The 19,791-nt window shown below is 42.7% G+C and overlaps 1 protein-coding gene across 2 annotated transcripts in view; it reads right to left on the reverse strand.

Moving 5' to 3' along the window:
* anapc1 (anaphase promoting complex subunit 1) overlaps positions 1–19,791 on the reverse strand; it is a 231,177-nt gene that overhangs the window by 109,510 nt on the left and 101,876 nt on the right. For both annotated transcript variants that reach the window (XM_073055963.1, XM_073055962.1), the window contains 5 exons: positions 19,504–19,540; positions 19,339–19,409; positions 18,182–18,360; positions 15,643–15,869; positions 10,700–10,818 (listed from right to left, as the gene is read on the reverse strand). In XM_073055963.1, the coding sequence (XP_072912064.1) occupies positions 10,700–10,818; positions 15,643–15,869; positions 18,182–18,360; positions 19,339–19,409; positions 19,504–19,540 (633 nt within the window). The remainder of the gene's footprint in view (positions 1–10,699; positions 10,819–15,642; positions 15,870–18,181; positions 18,361–19,338; positions 19,410–19,503; positions 19,541–19,791) is intronic.

Genomic DNA, 19,791 nt, shown 5'->3' on the forward strand with positions numbered 1-19,791 from the left:
ATAAAGACTTGGCCTTCACAGCTGCCTGTGGCAAAGAATTCCACAGATTCACCACTCACTGGCTAAAGAAACTCCTCTTCATCTCTGTTCGAAAAGGACGCCCCTCTATTCTGAGGCTGTGTCCTCTGGTCTTAGACTCTCCCACCAAATGAAACATTCTCTCTACATCCACTCTATTAAGGCCTTTCACCATTCAATAGGTTTTAATGAGGTCCCCCTCATTCTGCTGAATGCTTGTATATACAGGCCCAGAGCCATCCAATGCTCTTCAGATTACGAGCCATTCAATCCTGGAATAATTTCCTTGAACCCCCTTTGAACCCTCTCCAGTTTCAGCATATCCGTTCTCAGTCAGGGGCACAAACCTGCTCACAATACTCTAAGTCAGGCCTTAACAGTGCTTTTCATTGTTTCAACATTACATACTTGATTTTAGATTCTAGTCCTTTTCAAATGAATGCTAACATTGCATTTGCCTTCCTCACCACAGACTCAACCTGGAAACTAACCTTTAGGAAATCCTGCACAAGGACTTCCAAGGCCCTTTGCACCTCAGCTTTTTGTATTTCCTATCCATTTAGAAAATTGTCAACCCTTTCACTTCTCCTAGCAAATTGCATGACCATACACTTTCTGACACCGTATTCCATCTGCCATTTCTTTACCCATTCTCTTAATCTGTCTAAGTCCTCCTCTACTTCCTCAAAACTACCTGCCCCTCCACCAAACCTCATATCATCGGCAAACTTTGCAACAAGGCCATCAATTCCATCATCTACATCACTGACATATCACGTAAAAAGAATCAGTCCCAGCACAGACCCTTGTGGAAAACCACTAGTTACTGGCAGCTAGTCAGAAAAGGCTCCCTTTATTCCCACTCTTTGCCTCCTGCCAATCAACCACTGCACCCTGAAATCACATCCGTAACCATCAACTCCAACACCTTCCTGACCACTGAGGTTCAGATTAACTGGTCTATACAGTACTTTCCTTTCTTCTGCCTCTCTCCGTCGTTGAAGAGTGGAGTGACATTTGAAATTTTCAGTCTTCTGGAACCATTCTAGAATCTAGTGATTCTTGAAAGATCATTACTAATTCCTCCACAATTTCTTCAGCCACCTCTTTCAGAACTCTGGTGTGCACCATCTGGTCCAGGTGACTTACCTACTTCCAGTTTCCCAAGAACCTTCTCTCTAGTTATGGTAACTTCACACACTTCACGCACCTTGGCACCTGAAATTTCCACCATCCTGCTACGGACTTCCGCAATGAATATCACCAAGACCAAGGAGATGGTGGTGGACTTTAGGAGATCTAGGCCTCATATGGAGCCAGTGATCATTAATGGAGAATGTGTGGAGCAGGTTAAGACCTACAAGTATCTGGGAGTACAGTTAGACGAGAAGCTAGACTGGACTGCCAACACAGATGCCTTGTGCAGGAAGGCACAGAGTCGACTGTACTTCCTAAGAAGGTTGGCGTCATTCAATGTCTGTAGTGAGATGCTGAAGATGTTCTATAGGTCAGTTGTGGAGAGCGCCCTCTTCTTTGTGGTGGCGTGTTGGGGAGGAAGCATTAAGAAGAGGGACGCCTCACGTCTTAATAAGCTGGTAAGGAAGGCGGGCTCTGTCGTGGGCAAAGTACTGGAGAGTTTAACATCGGTAGCTGAGCGAAGGGCGATGAGTAGGCTACGGTCAATTATGGATAACTCTGAATATCCTCTACATAGCACCATCCAGAGACAGAGAAGCAGTTTCAGCGACAGGTTACTATCGATGCAATGCTCCTCAGACAGGATGAAGAGGTCAATACTCCCCAATGCCATTAGGCTTTACAATTCTACCGCCAGGACTTAAGAACTTTTTAAAAGCTATTATTAATGCTTTTTGAGATAGTGATTTAGATGTATATCATATTTTTTACTGAGTTAAGTATTGTATGTAATTAGTTTTGCTACAACAAGTGTATGGGACATTGGAAAAAAGTTGAATTTCCCCATGGGGATGAATAAAGTATCTATCTATCATCTATCTATGAAGACTGACGGAAAATGCTTATTCAGTTCATCCTCTATTTTGTGGTTCCCTCATTACTATGTCCTCCGGCACTGTTTTCCAGCGGTCTGATATCCACTCCCATCTCTCTTTTACACTTTATGGGTCTGAAGAAACTTTCGGTATCCTCTTTAACATTATATGCCAGCTTACTTTCATATTCCATCTTTACCTTCTTAATGGTTTTTTTAGTTGCCTTCTGTCGCTTTTAAAAAAGCTTCCCAATCTTCTAACTTCCCATTAATTTTTGCTCTATTTTATGCCCTCTCTTTAGCTTTTATGTAGGCTTTACTACGGTTGTGTTATCCTTCTTATAGAATACTTCTTCCTCTTTAGGATGTATATATTCTGTGCCTTCTGAATTGCTTCCAGAAATTCCAGCCATTGCTGCTCTGCCATCATCCCTGCCAGTGCTCATTTCCAATCGATTCTGGCCAACTCCTCTGTCATGCCTCTGTAATTCGCTTTACTCCACAGTAATACTGATACATTTGACTTCAGCTTCTTCTTCTCCTCAAACTTCAGGGTGAATTTGATCATATTATGATCACTTACTCCTAAGGGTTCCTTTACCTTAAGCTGTCTAATCAATTCTGATTCATTGCACCACACCCATTCCGGAACTTCTGATCTTGTAGTGGGCTCAACCACGAGCTGCTCTAAAAAGCCATCTTGTGGGCACTCCAGAAATTCCCCTTCTGGAATCCAGCACCAACCTGATTTTCCCAATCTACCTGCATACTGAAGTCCCCCATGACTACTGTAACATTGCCCACAACAGAATGCTCACCCTCTCATCTCAAGAATTAATTGAGTGAATCTCGTTTGGACTGGCTCTAATGCCAGTACCACATCAGTGAATTAAAAATAAAAGTGTGTTGTTGTCTGTGAAGTCTGTGATGTCCTGAGCAAGTGGATGGAACTGCACAAACACAACTTCTCTCTCGTGCTGTTGGACTATGATTGTGACCATTGCTGGACCATCACTATTACTCACTTCAGTAAGTTGCAATGCTTGGGAAGGGAAGTCACATAAACCACAAAACACATTAAGGTCAAACACACACGAAACGCAGGAGGAACCCGGGCAGCGTCTATGAGGAAAATGAACAGTCGCTGTTTCGTGCGAAGATCTTTCACAAGGTTCTGTTCCCTCTCTTCCAAACTCACATACTTCGCAGGATTTGCCTGAATTATATAAAAAGTCATGTTCTGGAAGGGATGGTGATGTTTCAAACAGCACTGGTGAAGAGCCAGAAAGCAAAACCAGAGCCACGCTTTAGGGAATACTTTGAGCTGGTGGACTGGCCCATGTTGAAGTATTCGCCAGTGGACCTAAATGAATATCCGACATTCATCACTGACTTCATAAGGACAGGTATGGATGAATGTGTACCTATATAAGTATCCTGAGTCCTCCCCTATCAGAAGCCCTAGACGAACCAGGAAATTAGCAATCTGCTGAGGGCTAGATCTGTGGCACTTTGGCCTGGCAACCTAGAGTCGTATAAGAAATCCAGGTATGACCTCCAGAATGTCACTGCAAGCACAAAGAGGTGATTTTGGACTATACTTCAATCACAGATGGGACACTTGACATCTGTGGCAGGGCCTGCACAATGTAACTTCCAGGTAGCATAAGTGGCAACAACTCATCACTCCCACATGAGCTCAATGCCTTTCAGGCATGCTTTGATAGGGAGAACTATGAAATACTCATCCAAGTCCCCACATCTCTGGATGAATCTATAATTTCAGTCTCCAAGGCCGACATCTGAGCATCCTTCAAGAGGGTGAATAATTTAAAGGCGTCTGGTCCTGGCCGAGTGCTATAGATCTGTATGGACCACCTGGCTGGAGTATCTATAGACTTAGTCAGCCTCTTGCCTCTATAGTCTGAGGTTTCCACCTGCTTCAACAGGTATCTATTGTACAGGTGAGAAGAGAAGTGATCTGCCTCAATGACTACCATCTGGTAGTGCTTACATCAACTGTATGAAGTGCTCCGAGAGATTGGTTATGGTGCAGGTCAACCCCTGCCTCAGAGATGACCTAAATCCACTCCAATTTGCCTACTGCCACAACAGGTCAAAATGTGATTTCTTCATTCTGCTAGGGACCATCTGGTCAACTCATACGTCAGGCTGCTATTCATAGACTACAGTTTGGCATCCAACATAATCATCCCATCAAAACTCATCATCATGCACCAAGACCCAGGACTTTTGGATATTTGACTTCATCATCATTTGACCTCAGCCAGTGAGGGCTGGTAACAACATCTCCTCCTCACGAACAATGAGCACAGATGCGTGCTTCGACACACTCACCATTATGTGGGTTAGCACAGCTCCAATGCCATCTTCAAATTCGCGGATGACACTGCCACTGTTGGATGAATGACAGGTGGTGGTGAGTCGACCTACCCGAGCGAGGTGGGTTACTCAGTTGAGGGTAAATCAAGCTCTTGCTGAACGTCAGCAAAACTACAGAACTGACTGTTAACTTCAGAAGGGGAAAGGTGGTCAAAAATGCACCAGCTTACATTGGGGGGATTAAAAGTCGAGAGTCATCGGCTTTAAGTTCTTGGGCGTTAACGTATGAGATGACATATGGAAAGCACACCAAAGTTTTTACCTTCTTAAGAGGTTAAGGAGGCTTGGCTTGGCATTGAAACTTCGACAGATGCACCGTTGGAAGTATCATGGGTGGCTGCATGAAGCCCTGGTACAACATTTCGAATGTTACTGGAGCAGAAGAGAGTAGTGACCTCCTGCGCAGTACATCACAAGCACATCCCTCCCCACCCCTGGTCGGACCCACAGGAGGTGCCGCCACAAGGCAACATCTGGGCCGCTCCGCACCTCTGCAGCCACGATTGGGCAGGTGGTAAGGAAACCATAAGTCCCACATCACCAGCATCGAGAACAGCTACTTCTGTTCGACCACTTTGTTCTTGATCCAGCCATTAAAGCACTAATCATAATTACATACACACCAGAGAGATTCTGCAGGTGTTGGAACTCTTGAGCAACACAGAAAAAAATGCTGGAACTGAGCAAGTCAGGCAGCGCTGATGGAGGGAAATAAACAGTTGATGCTTCGGGCCGGAACCCTTCATCAGCATTGTAAAGGAAGGAGGCAGTAACCAGAATAACAAGATGGAGTGAGGAATTTTATCAACACTATAACTACCCTGATCACTTTGCACTAAAATGGACTTTGTATTTTTTTTTTGTTAATGGTGCTTTTTCTTAGAAAAATAGCGTACAATTTATGTTCTGCTTGTGAATGCTGCTCATATGATGGTAAGTGCCTCTGATTCTGTTCCAACCGAGTATTTAATTGCACACTTAAATACAAGTCCTTGTGCATATGACGATAACAATATCTTTCATTATCACTTCACACCACAAGACACTACTTCAATGTGAAGAAGCATGTTAACCTTATGCATAGGAAGCTCCCACAAGCTGAAAATGGCATCGACCAGATAAATTTGGGGGGGGGGGGGGTATTATTAAAAAGAAAAAATAGTCTAAGGATTATTCCCTGCTATTCCTTGAGATATTTTCAGAGGAACTGGTTCTCCTAACAGGATAGAGGTTTTGAATTATGTAGGACCTTTAAAGATTATGCTTCTCCTCAAAATATTTAATCTCTTTACTCCAGACCTGGTACCAATGCCCAGGTGCTTCACTCTCCCTCCCATCCACAGACATATTTACCACATTCATCAGTCCTGCCAGCTATTTCATGCAATGTTATAGAGGCATAGAGCACTACAGCACTAAAACATGTCCTTCAGCCCATGGAGTCTGTGTCTAGTCCCACTGATCAGCACCCAGACCGGAGTTCTCCATACCCCTCCCGTCCACGTACCTATCTAAATTTATCATTCATGCTACAATTGAAACTGCGTCCACCATTTCCACTGGCAGCTTATTTTCCACACTTGAATCAACCTCAGAGTGAAGAAGTTCCCCCTCATGTTCAATAAGACAAAGGAGCAGAAGTCGGCCATTTGGCCCATCGAGTCTGCTCTGCCATTTTATCATGAGCTGATCCATTCTCCAATTTAGTCTCACTCCCCCGCCTTCTCACCATAACCTTTGATGCCCTGGCTACTCAGATACCTATCAATCTCTGCCCTAAATACAGCTAATGACTTGGCCTCTACTGCTGCCCATGGCAACAAATTCCACAGATTCACCATCCTCTGGCTAAAAAGATTTCTTCGCATCTCTGTTCTGAATGGGCACCGTACAATCCTCAAGTCATGTCCTCTTGTACTAGACTCCCCCACCATGGGAAACAACTTTGCCACATCCACTCTGTCCATGCCTTTCAACATTCGAAATGTTTCTATGAGGTCCCCCCTCATTCTTCTAAACTCCAGGGAGTACAGTCCAAGAGCAGTCAAATGTTCCTCATATGTTAACCCTCTCATTCCCGGAATCATTCTAGTGAATCTTCTCTGAACCCTCTCCAAAGTCAGCACATACTTTCTTAAATAAGGAGCCCAAAACTGCACAAAAGAGTACACCAAGTGAGCTCTTTAGGTTCCCTTTAGGTACTCCACAATTCACCATTAACCTATTAACTCTAGTTGTCTCACCCAACGTCAGTGCCAAAACACTTGCTTTTCTATTACCCTATTCATACCCCTCATATCTCTATCCTCTCACTTTCCCGCAAGGAATAAAATCCTGAACTATTCAAATTCTCCCTATAACTCAAGTCCTCAAGTCCTGTCAAAATCCCAGTAAATCTTCCCTGTACTCGTTCAATCTTATTGATGTAGTTTCTGTAGGTAGGTGACCAGAACTGTACACAAATATTCCAAATTTGGTCTCATCAATGCCTGCACAACTTCAATATAACATCCCAACTCTTGTACTCAAACCTTTGATTTATGAAAGGCCATTGTGCCAACTGCTCTCTTTGTGACCTTATCTACCAGTGGCAATACCTTCAAGGAATTATGGATCTCTCAATGGCCTATCATTCACTGTGTTCGTCCACCCAAAGTGCAACATCTCACACTTGTCTGCATTAAATTCCATCTGCTAATTTTCCAACTGGTCCAGATCCAGCTGCAGGCTTTGACAGCTTTCTTCGTTGTCCACTACGCCCCCAATGTTGGTGTCATCTGCAAATTTGCTGATCCAGTCAGCACATGGTCATTTATATTAATAATCTGGATGATAAACAATAATGGACCCAGCATCAATGCCTGTGGCACACCACCAGTCACTGGTCTCCAGTCAGAGAGGCAGCCATTTACCACCACGCTCTGGCTTATTTTGCTAAGCCAATGTCGAATTCGGTTTACTGCTTCACTCTGAATGCCAAGCATCTGCTTGTTCTGGACCGGCCTCCTATGCTTGATCTTATCAAAGCCTTGCTGAAGTCCACGTGCATAACATTCACTGTCTTTCCTTCATCAACCTCCTCGAAAACCTCTATATTAGATTGGTTATGCATAACCTACCACACACAAAGCCACGTTGACTATCCCTGATCAGGCCCTGTCTGTGAAATGTTGTCCCTCTAGCATTTTCTGTGTGTTGCTCTGTCTATTCAAATACATCCTGTCCCTTAGAATACCTTCCAATAATTTACACACTACTGATGCTCGGCTTGCTAGCCTACAACTTCTCAGTTTATTCCTAGAACCTTTATTGATCAATGGAACAGCAATAGCTATCCTCCTGTCCTCTGGCACCTCACCTGTGCTTAGGGACATTTAAATACCTAGGCCAGGGTCCCTGCAATTTCTACACTATATTTCTGAAATACTTTTCTCAAAAAGGGAAATAATTAAGTAATTCAAATTGATTGCAGCTACTTTCATTGCAATTCTGAAGTACAATGCCAGATCCATTTATTAAAAACACTATCACACTTCTTTTGAACTCGCTTATGAGAAAAAGAGCTAATAACAATGGTATTGCAAGCATTTGCTTTGCACACTTCAGAGACCACAGAAGGAAGTTTGCACATTTATCATAAATTAAATTGCAGTTTTCGAAGATTGCTCTAATTGCTAAGCTATGTCCTTCCTGCTCTCTCGTACCATGAAACTTTGGTCACTGGGCCATTGTGGTATTAAATCTTACATGAATCTTCACTGTCCTTCAATAACCCACTTGGCTTTTAGAAGGGCACAAAGCATCACAGCTCTGCGAATTTCAGCATTCAGCTTTAATCGACAGTCACACATTTATCTCTATTTAAAGCTGGGGTTGATAAGCAGTGATTAGAAGCAGGAAACTGATTTCACCCTCAGCAAACTGCAGTGACACTTAACCGGATTAGCTGCTGCTGCACAAACTGAGGGTCAGCTTAGTTAACTGCTGTGAAGACGTTCAAAATATCTATCCTGGCATGAACCTAGAGCTAGTCCTTAATTCCTTTATACTTCATGTTATAGATGCTTTTATAAACTGCTTTGATTAATCTTTTTGTTCCATTGTACCTTATGCAAGTTCTATAAAATTAACTCTTATTTGCCTAATTTCAAGGGTGAATAGGCAACTTTACCAAATTTCTCATACAAGACCTGCCTGCTAATTTAAGGGCTTGGCAACAACTTACATGTTTATTGGGTTGATCGCCTAGCCTAGGGGATAACTCGCAAGTGTTACATCACCAGTCGAGGTGACATCATCAGTGTGCCTCACGCTGATTGTAGAGGAGCGCTGTTTCTGTGCAGTGCACGAATCATTGTGAGTGGCTCATTGTTCCTTGGGTGTTTGCAGAACACTTGGCCCGGATCCCGCAGGCGCATAGGTTCGTAAATTGCATCCAGTTCAATATGCTTGTTAACAGAGTCTTCTGTTGAGAACCAAGCTTCCAAGAATTCTCTTGATTTCTTATTTTGCGCTTCCACCAGTACATTTATAGTTCCCAGGTGAACTTGTCCTTGGTCTTCATGTACTGAGATGAGTGACAGAGGATTGTGTCTTCTTATGGCTAGCGGATATCCATGCAGTCTCATAGATAGTTTGCTCCCCACATGTCCTCAACAGTGTTTGGGGCAATCTCCTCATTGCAGAGAACAAATGGTAAGATACTAAATCCAACGTAGAGACTACCTCAAACACTATGTAAGACAGACAGGAAGAAAAATATCCATGAGGCATACGAACCAACCCAAGCTACCAATCTTCTCTTTCATTTCAATCAACTCACATTTACATAGTGCCCTTAATGAAACAAAACATCACCACCGATTTCACAAAAGCATCATCAAAGAGAAATTGATCCAGAATCAGAAAGATATATTGAGATAGGTGGTGAAAATATTAGTCAGAGCACCAGGTTCTGAGTATCTTACCACAAGAGTAAGATGTAGAAAGATTTAAGATAAATCTCCAAAACTTGGGGTCGAGGCAACTGATGATCTGGGCGGCAAGATTTCAGAAATGAAAATCAGGTAGATGCAAGAAGTCGGACTGAAAGAATGTCAAGATCTCAGAGGATTGTAGATGATTATAGAAATGGGATGGGGTGGATTTCATGAAAGCATTTCAATGTAACATTTGGAATTTTAAACTCAAACCAGTGTTAGACTGGGAACCAACATTGATCATTGAGCCAAAATAAAAACAGAATATGCTGGAAACACTCAGCAGATCAGGCAACATCTGTGGTTAGAGATGCAGAGTCATTGGGTCAAAAACCCTTCATCAAAACTTAAGTATATAGAAAACAGGGAGACATAAGAGACTCCAAATGCTGGAATCTGCAGCAACAAACCAAACTCCTCCAGGAACTCTGTGGATTGGACAGCATCTAGGAAGGCATATGGATTGGGAGGGAAAACTTTGACTGTCTATTTCCCTCCACAGATGCTCTTTTGCCCACTGAGTTCTTCCATCTACTTGTGTATTGTGTAGACAAAACAAGTCAGTTTTAAGTTACAGATGGGATGGGGTAGGATGATGTGGACAAAAGGAATAGCTTTGATAGGATGAGTTGCCATGGAAATAAGCTGCTGAGGAAGAACAGGAGATGTTAGGAACACTCAGTTAACACAGCATCTGTGGAAAGAGCCGGAATTAATGTTCCGTGTCAATAAACACAGGAGTGGTCTGTGAGTGGGATCACTGGCCTTCTCATCATTGCATTCAGGTCTTGTGCATGAAATGACCAGAACAAAATCCCCAGTGACCAAAATATAGCTTGACTTAAACATTTCAAGGGATCAGTTTGATGATGCAGATTGTAATCAGCTGAACTGAACAATAATATTGCTCCTTAACGTTTAACTGTAATCACTCACTTAAACATAGACCTAATCATAGTTCATCTGATTAAACATTGTTGGTATTCGGTTGCAGACTTTAAAGAGGAAAGGCTTTCTCTGCAGCCTCCCCACACTACGTCCTGAGATGAGATTGCCCAAACCTTTTCGTAGAAACATCTCCACCCTGCAGTGAGGGCTACTTTCAGTATTAGTCCAGTCTAAATCCTGATGAAGTACCGCTTTCTGTGAAGTGGCAAATGGGTTTCCAGACCACAATCAGTTACAGTATGCAGGACTAGCTGACTGCTAGAAAGAACTTCAATTTGACAATGAGGGTAACAATTTGAAAAGCATTGCACTTTGAAAGTGTTTACTTGAAAATACATACCGGTAAGATTCAACTTTGGAATAGGAAGTGGCTCCGTTGGTACTGGATGGTAGGAGAAGAGAGTGAACATCCCTCTTCCTGGAGGGAGTGCCATAGTTCGTTGACAGAGCTGTAACAACCTGTAAAAAAACAACTAGATTAGACAATCTATGATAGTGGGAAACAAACAGCAGGATTTAACAAGATATTGAATATACAGGGCACGATGACATCATCATAGAACATACTCATAGATTCATTCAGAATTTTCTGCCAGACAGGGCATCAGAACAACCAGTTGACATTGGTATTTATTGTTCCTCATTAATCATCCTCCTAACATTTGGGGCACCAAATCCTACTTACATCTTTGTTAGAGACACTAGAGACTGCAGATGCTGGAATCTGGAACAAAGAAACCATCTGTTCGACCTGCTGAGTTCCTCCTGCTCCATCTTTATCAGTAATTATACCTTTATTTCTTAATTAGGCTCAGGCTTAAAGTTTCCACATTCCCCGCATCCTCTGGAGGTGCCAGGTTAATGTTGCTCGGGATGGTGGTGGAAGCAGACAAGCTGGTGTTTAAAAGGCATTTCAGCACATTAACAGGCAGGAAATGGAAGGATATAGATCACATGTAGGCAGGTAGTTTGATATAATTTGGCATTGTAGTCAGCACAGACATTGTGGCTGAAATGAAATCATCTTCCTGTGATCTACTGTTATACATTTTACATAAGATTTTCATGATTTGTTTATTTAATGTATTATTTATTGTTCTTAACGTGAACAAAAGCAGGGACCTGATTGTGGACTTCAGGAAGGGGAATTTGGAAGAACACACATCAGTTCTCATCGAGGGGTCAGCAATGGAAAGGGTGAGTAGGATGAGTTTCCTGGGTGTCACATCTCAGAGGATCAACCCAGGGCCCAACATATCGATGCAATCACAAATAAGGCACACCAGCAACTTCACTTGTGAGGAGTCTGAGGAGATTTGGTCTCTCGCTGAAGACTCCAGCAAGTTTCCACAGACACACGGCAGAGAGGATTCTGACTGGTCGCATCACAGCCCGGTAAGGAAGCTGCAACGCACAGGATCATAAGAGGCTGCAGAGGGTTGTAGACTCAGCTAGTTCCATCACAGGCACAGCCTCCCTACCATCTATGGCATCTTCAAGAGATTCTCTTGCTCCGATTCTGATTCAGTAACTGTTTGTTTATGGCCCCTGGATTTTGATACCCCAATACAGCAACAAATCAGTTCTGAGAAAGGGTCTTTGACCAGGCACATTCACGGTTTCTCATTCCACTAGTGCTCTCTGATCTGTTTTTATTTCAAATTTCCAGTGTCCACAGTATTCTCCAAGCCAGTGATTTACTCAGGCAGATTCTACCTTCGAATTGGCCTAATTTAATCTTTAGTTATCAAAATACCAGGGCAACTGTGATAAGGAGTATCACGGTGCATTACATCATTCTTGCAAAGGATTATCAGCCTCACTTTCTGAACTTAGAACTTCTCATCTCACCTTCACTGTACTTTATATCTTCTTCTTAGTAAGTCCCTTAGGACTGAGAAAATGTTTCCACTGTAGAGCTGTGGGTTTTGAGGTGGCTGATGAAGACAGCATGAGAACCACAGATTCTTCCATGACAAGGCAGGAAGTGCTTGACGGGGTAGCCAAGAGGTTGGATTATAGGGGAGCTGTGCTCCTTCCACCATTTAACTCAGGACTGCTGACCAGTGCATGGTCTTGAGGTTCTCAGTACCATCTGTTCCTCATTTTGAGTGATAAGACCATAAGACATAAGAGCAGAATTAGGCTATTCAGCCCATCGAGTCTGCTCTGCCATTCCATCATGGCTGATCCTGGATCCCACTCAACCTCATACACCTGCCTTCTCACCATACCTGTTGATGCCTTGACAGATCAGGAAACCATCAACTTCGGCGTTAAATATACCCACGGACTTGGCCTCACTGCAGTCTGTGGCGGAGTATTCCACAGCTTTACTACCCTCTGGCTAAAAAAATTTCTCCTTACCTCTGTTCTAAAGGGTCACCTCTCAATTTTGAGGCTGTGCCCTCTAGTTCTGGATACTCCCACCACAAGAAATATCCTCCCTACATTCACCCTATCTAGTCCTTTCAACATTTGGCAGGTTTCAATGAGATCCCCCCAACATTCTTCTAAAATCCAGTGAGTACAGGCCTAAAGATGCCAAATGCTCCTCATATGTTAACCCCTTCATTCCTAGAATCATCCTCGTGAACCTCCTCTAGATTCTCTCCAATGACAACACATCCTTTCTGAGATGTGGGGCCTAAAATTGTTGACAATACTCCAAGTGTGGCCTGACTAGTGTCTTATAAAGACTCAACATCATCTCCTTGAATATTCTATTCCCTTGAAGTAAGTGCTAACATTGCATTTGCCTTCTTCACCACAGACTCAACCTATAAATCAACCTTCTGAGGACTCCTAAGTCCCCCTGCACCTCTGATATTTGAAACTTCTCCCCATTTAGATAATAGCCCACTGTTGCTCCTTTTACCAAAATGCATTATCATACATTTCCCAACACAGCATTCTATCTGTCACTTTTTTGCCCATTCTTCCAATGTGTCTGTCTTGCTGCAATTACATTGCTTCCTCAACATTGCCTACCCCTCCACCTATCATCATATCATCCGCAAATTTTGCCACAAAGCCATCAATTCCATGATCCAAATCACTGACAAACAATGTGAAAAGTAGCAGTCCCAATACTGACCCCTGAGAAACACCACTAGGCACTGGCAGCCAACCAGAAATGGCCCTTTTTATTCCCACTCGCTGCCTCCTGCCTGTGAGCCATTCCTCTATTCATGCCCATATCTTTCCTGTAATGCCAAAGGATTGGTCACAAACTGCAATTTTTTTCTCCAAGGAGGCTGTGACTTAGAATTCTTTTCCTCTTTCCACCTGGTCATCTCTTCCTGTGAGAGAACTTGGATCAAAATTTCAGTTTCAGGAGACAGAACATGCATATACTAACATACCCTATCAAAGGCGTTGACAGAGAGTAATCAGGGCCTCAGTGCTGAAGATGTTGGCTAGCAAGGAGACACAGTGCTGTTGATAGTTCAGGTCTCAGAAGCTTATGGAAGGACAATGTCACTGCTACCCACCAGGCCATGAAGTCTTGACCTTTGAACACTTTTTTCCTCAACTGACCAAATGCCCAAAGACAATGAGCACAATAAGGCATATAGAGCACATCTTCTCATACACTTCAGTGAATGAGTCTCCATTGGTTTCAAACTTGAACTCTGAATGTACACTGCCTTTTGATCAACTGGTGGAGACAAACCCAGGAAACATATCTTTAGGTGGTGGTGTGTGGAGAAAGGAACGCAGGAAGAGAAGTGAAGCATTTTGTTCCTCAGGCCTATTCTGCCACTCTGTCACTGTTGAGTTACTTCTCAATCCTATTTCATTCCAATGATAATCCTGACCAAATTATAAAAAAACAAATTTTAATTGGACATGGCTTCAAAAGTAGACAGAGAGTAGCTACACAAATGATACACAACATTGGTGCAAAAGCACATGACAATGTAAAAAACAATGCAATGTGAAAGACGAGTTTCGTTTTCTTGAAATGGTTCCATCGGAACACAGATGTTATCCTGAGGGATGGGGGCAGAAGCAAAGAGATAAGAAAATACCAAATTATCCACCAGGAATGTTTTGGAGTCAAAATTAAGAGAACAGAAGGGCAGGCCAGCAATTTCCTGTTTACTGGAATTCAACAAACGGCCAGAGTGAGGTGTGTATTATGTCAGAGCCCTGCCCAAACCACAGAAAGTAAATAGATCAGTCAAAACAAGGTTCAGACTAAAATTACATTGACTTCAAAGAATCAATCAGAAAATGAGCCACACAGGTACCTATCTGATCATCTAAGCCAAGGGTTCCCAAATGGGGGTCCTTGGAGCCCTCAGTTAAATGGTAGGGGTCCATGGGATAAAAAAGGTTGGGAACCCCTGATCTATGCCAAGATGTCTGCTCCTGATTTCTATAGGAAGTCCCGTGTCACAAGTGGAATCGGTGCTGAATAGCCTGCTTAGTGTTTAGCTAAACAGCATTTTCTAGAGCTGCAACACAATAGCACTGAAAGCTCAGAACCTGGCAGAAACCCTTGCCCTCCGTGTTGCCTCATGAACCAATGCCCTTATTACCATCCCCGTAGCAACGGTTTGCCCCAAAGCTGATGTGGAAGTGCTGACTGCGAGGTGCCCAGGCTTAGCATTGTGAAGGGTCTTGGCTGCTCTTGTTCCACATGCTGACAGACCAACCAGCCCCTGGTCCATTTCATCACCTCCTATGAAATATGATGGAGGCCGCTTTCTACTCCATTATTTGGAATGCACAGCTTTCCCCAGCCTTGAGAATTCCTTACGGTACAAGGTCAATGGTGATCAAGCTGACTCCCACCCTGGCAGCCTGGCACCAGGCCGTGACCCTTGTTGCCCCCCTCAACCTTCTGCAGGGCAATGGCATCCATGTCAAGAATGGTATCCAGTCACTTGTGGGTGTGAACCTGGTGGACATCAGGCCTTGGTTCTGCGCTATATCACTGTATGACACTCTGTACATGAGTCAGGGGATGAGAGAGGAAGCCTGTGGGAAACCCATACAGTCACAAGGAGGTTCTGTGATCTCCACAGGACTGGATTGGCTCAGTATTGCTGCATGTACTGAGATAAGAGTGAAAATCTTCTATTTACGTGCCATCCAGGTAGATCTTGATAGTAAAAAAAACAAACAGAATTCAGAAAAAAAAGCGCAATGCAGGTGGGCAAATGAAGTGCAAGGGCCTTGACAATGTTGACTGGGAGATCATGGATTCATAATCAAGCCTCGTGTGCTAGCAGCGCTAACCGCTACACCACTGTTCTGTGGGGCTTTCTTTACCTGGTTTCCTTTTCCTCAATGAACTCGTGGTCACTCACTTCCGGCATCTGCACAACGTTAACCCGCACGGGATGTGTGCTTTGAAGGAGGCGGCGGACTTCCTGAACACGCAGATCTTCATTCCAGATTAAGGACATCAGATCCTGATTCATGTCATTCATTCCGTCTTCCTCCTCCTCAGGTTCATTTCCAGAAGCTCCATCGGATACGAGCAGGTGTCCGATCGCCTGCAAACAAAACCAGAATCAGCTGTGCCTCCCACAAATTTCAACAAAGGTAAGTTTCCAGGCCCACAGTGGCACAAGAGATTACAGAGGATTAAGCTGATCTGTGCTAATCAGATGGATTTCTTTCATCACTGGTACGGGACTGTGGCAAATTCACAATTAGCCTCAGTGGGTTTGGTTAAGTGACAAATACCATGGCTCTTGTTCCAAATGAATTTTCAGTCATGCCTGCTCTACGGGCACAAAGCAGGACCACGTATTGTTTGGCAATACAGGATAATGTCAGTGGAGCAAGGTGATACTTTCCAGCCCTGACAACAAATCTCCAACTTCCCCAAATAACTAAAAAGCTATTGATTTCTGTCTTGAATATGGTCAGTAACTTTGGTAGAGTGCCAAATATTTATTGCCCTCTGAGTGCAGAATTTTCACCTCAATTCTGTCCCAATTGGTCCGACCCTTTACTCTGAGACTATGAATCCTGGCTCCAATATCCCGCACATTTTCAGCACTATGTGTATTTCTCTTATTTGTACATTTCATCTTCTTTTGTACATTAGTCGTTTGGCAGACTTTGTTTATGTATAGTTTTTTCCCCCCACCAATTCTCTTTCATTTCTTTACTTTCCTGCAAGAAGTTAAATCTCAAGGTAGTACATGGTACTTTAATAATCAATTTACTTTGACATTGAACAGGGCAGCTGGGAATGCAAAAGCTTCTCCACGGATCCTGTCAAATCCCTTCAGAATTCTATATATTTCATTAACTTCACCTCATTCTTCAGAACTCAACAGGGTACAGACCTAGCGTGCTTTGTCTCTCTTTAACCTCAGTTCAGCCCCATCTATTCCCAATCCCAGGCGTACCAAAACTAAGGTAGGGAGATCAAAATAGTTAAAAGTATTTCAAGTCACCCTCAATCCTGAAGGACTGCCTAAAAATATACATTTTTCCATGTGGGATATTATGAGGCCTCTGAATAATTGAATCAAGACATTTCGTATATCAAATTTTAACTGCAATGAATCTTGTTTCCTAATTGCTTGCTGAATCTGCATCTAAACTTTCAGATACGAATGTAAGATCTAAGAGTAGGAATAGGCTATACACTTCTCCAGGCTCATCTGATCCTGGCATTGTCCACGTAACCTTTAGCTCTTCTGCAGACCTAAACTTCTATTTCCTGAACGACATAATTTCCGCAGCTCTCTGGAACACATCATTTTCAAAGACTCACAATCCTCTTAAAAAAATGAATCCTCCTCACTTCCCTCTTAAATGATTTGGCCTATAATAAAATATGAGACTGCCTCTGTGAATCGTACAGACAACTGAGTATAGAACTGTACCCTGGCCAGTAATTAGTACTTTCATGGACAGAAAGGGAATTTAAAAAAAAGAGGGGAATACAGAAAGTGGGAAAAGATGATAGGTGACCAGTGGGAGCTGCAAATCTGCACCATAAATTGAGTGGCACAAGATGATAAGACTGTAACAAGCTTTTTTATGCAAATAACTTCTACATTGGCAGTTTGCACATATACCAGTGCAGTGTTTCCGTTATTTCAGGTATTATTGCTTCGGAGTGATCAACTGTTCCATTCACAGTGGCTGAAAACATCAATGTTAACCTGTTATATTTTGATACAGTCACTGTCTCCAACAGAACAGCAAGGGATGTTGATTTTTCCATGCATTAGATAGATACCTTATTGATCCCAAAGGAAATTACAGTGTCACGGTAGCATTACAAGTGTACAGATATATAAACATTACAAGTAAAAAGAAAGAATAAAAAATAAGTTACTTTAAAAATAAGATGTACAAGATTTACAAATCAAGGATTACTAGATTACAAGATTTAGGGTCCATCTGCTATTCTCGGTAGGCACTTTCAAATCACGTGTTTATGTGGATGAATGTTAATGGCCTGAAGCATTATGTGTGTGCATGCGTGTGTGTGTGTATATATATATATATATATATATATATATATATATATCTCCCTCACTCACTCTCTCCTGCCTCTTCTCATTACATTGAACTCTCTTCTTGCCACCTTGATCTCATCAAATCCAGGACTCCATCTATACCACAACTTATTTGCCAAATTAAAATCTCTTGCACCTCAGATTCTACTAGTATTTTAGATATTTCCATTTCCGGCTGCTTTGCCGGAAATACCACCAATTCGTATATGAACTTTTGCATAACTTCAACATCTGGGTCTTAGAGGCATGCTATTAAAGTTGAACACGACAGGCTACCACTCCTACAGCTCAGGTTCCTGGATAACTTAGAATGAACCTACAGATTTTGTCTTGTGTAGTTTTCCTTCGTGTGCCTGTTTGGAAAGATCCTGGCGTCCAATTAGTGAACATGCAGCTTCAGACCAATCCGAGGAAGGCTGCTCCCGGCAGTGATAAATAGCATCCCGTATAGGGAGTGCTACCCCAAAGGGAACAGATTCCAAATCCTTCAAGGTAAACCCTAGAAAAGTAATATAACAGGGGGATATTAATGCAGGATAATGTTCCTTCACAAAATTGCGAATAATTAAACAACTGGTTTATAGCACACCTCCAGTTCCCTTTGAAGCCTAACCGACTGCAGTATTTTTCATTTGAGGGATTGGTGAAACTCAGCACCTCCCCCAATGTACCACAGAAAGTGACAGGGGGGGCCACACCTAAAGGCTCAGCCAGCTTCTTCATTGGTAAATTGAGCAACACAGAGAGGCAACACCCTAATTTAAACCCTGTTTGCCGCTAAAACCAGAAGTCTCAACTTCATGCACTGGAAACGGGGGTGGGAAGTATTTGCAAATTAGTGTAGATCTGGCAGAATGGAAATGGGGGAATAACTGTGGGTGTGACCAGCACTCTGTTTACATGTGAGCAATTCTGCTATGTGAGGAAGCCCCGTACCAACTAAATTGTCCTGGAAGGCATCAATGTCTTCAGGAGAAGAAATAGTAGGCCTAGTTAAAGCAAACTCAGTATGAGGCAAATTATAAACATAAATAAATCCATATTTTATGGGTTTTTTAATTATTGCTCGAAAAGGGACAGAAATAGATTTAATATCCACATTATAAATGATATACCCAAAAAGGAAATTGTTCTAGTGCTATGAGGTGTGAACATGATTAGTTTCAATGAGCAAGCACAGGCAAAAAGGATCAAAGAGCCTTCTCTTGTGCTGCATGGTTCTGTCATTTCGGCCAACCAACTCCCAAGATTTCTCTCCGCATTCCCCAAACAAGGTGACAAGGTGGAAGCAAACAGGTAAATTAGTAGAAATGGCATTGACAAAAATTGGATGCTGGCTCTAATTGTCCGACTACTGCCCTGCACTTCTGCCACGGGAGGGAACAACGGTCACTGTCCCAGCCCATCCTGGTGAGCAGCACAAATTGGCCACAGCTGATCCGATAAGCAAAGTAAAATATCGGTCTTGGAAGCTCACCTAGGTTTGTCAGTGAAACCACCAGTTTTGCAGCCAAGGTGGTGGATAAGCTGCATGGATTCAAACTGAGCCTGAGAGGAGACAGAACAAGAGAAATGTAAGATAAGGCAAGAGCTCTGCATTAGCCTGCAGTAAAACAAGCAGAAGAAAACACAGGTCAGATACCTTTTATTGTCTCCCTCCACTTGCTGCTTTCTTTGCCCTGCAGAACAATTGAGAATAAATGTGTCAGTGCTTAGCCTCGCTCCAATTCGTGGGTAAAGAAAAATAAAATGCAGGCATACAGTACATGATGCAGGGAAACTATTCATTAACCCATGCCTCATTGTATATATGGAAAGGAAAGGAATGGATGAAAGGAAGGGAAGAGGGTCAAAAGTAAACAATATTACATTGACATATATTTTTTAACTGTTCCAAACACTACAAAATATGTTGCACTGTAATCACTCT

This window comes from Hemitrygon akajei, chromosome 9, assembly GCF_048418815.1.
Source record: "Hemitrygon akajei chromosome 9, sHemAka1.3, whole genome shotgun sequence".
Taxonomy (NCBI): domain Eukaryota; kingdom Metazoa; phylum Chordata; class Chondrichthyes; order Myliobatiformes; family Dasyatidae; genus Hemitrygon; species Hemitrygon akajei.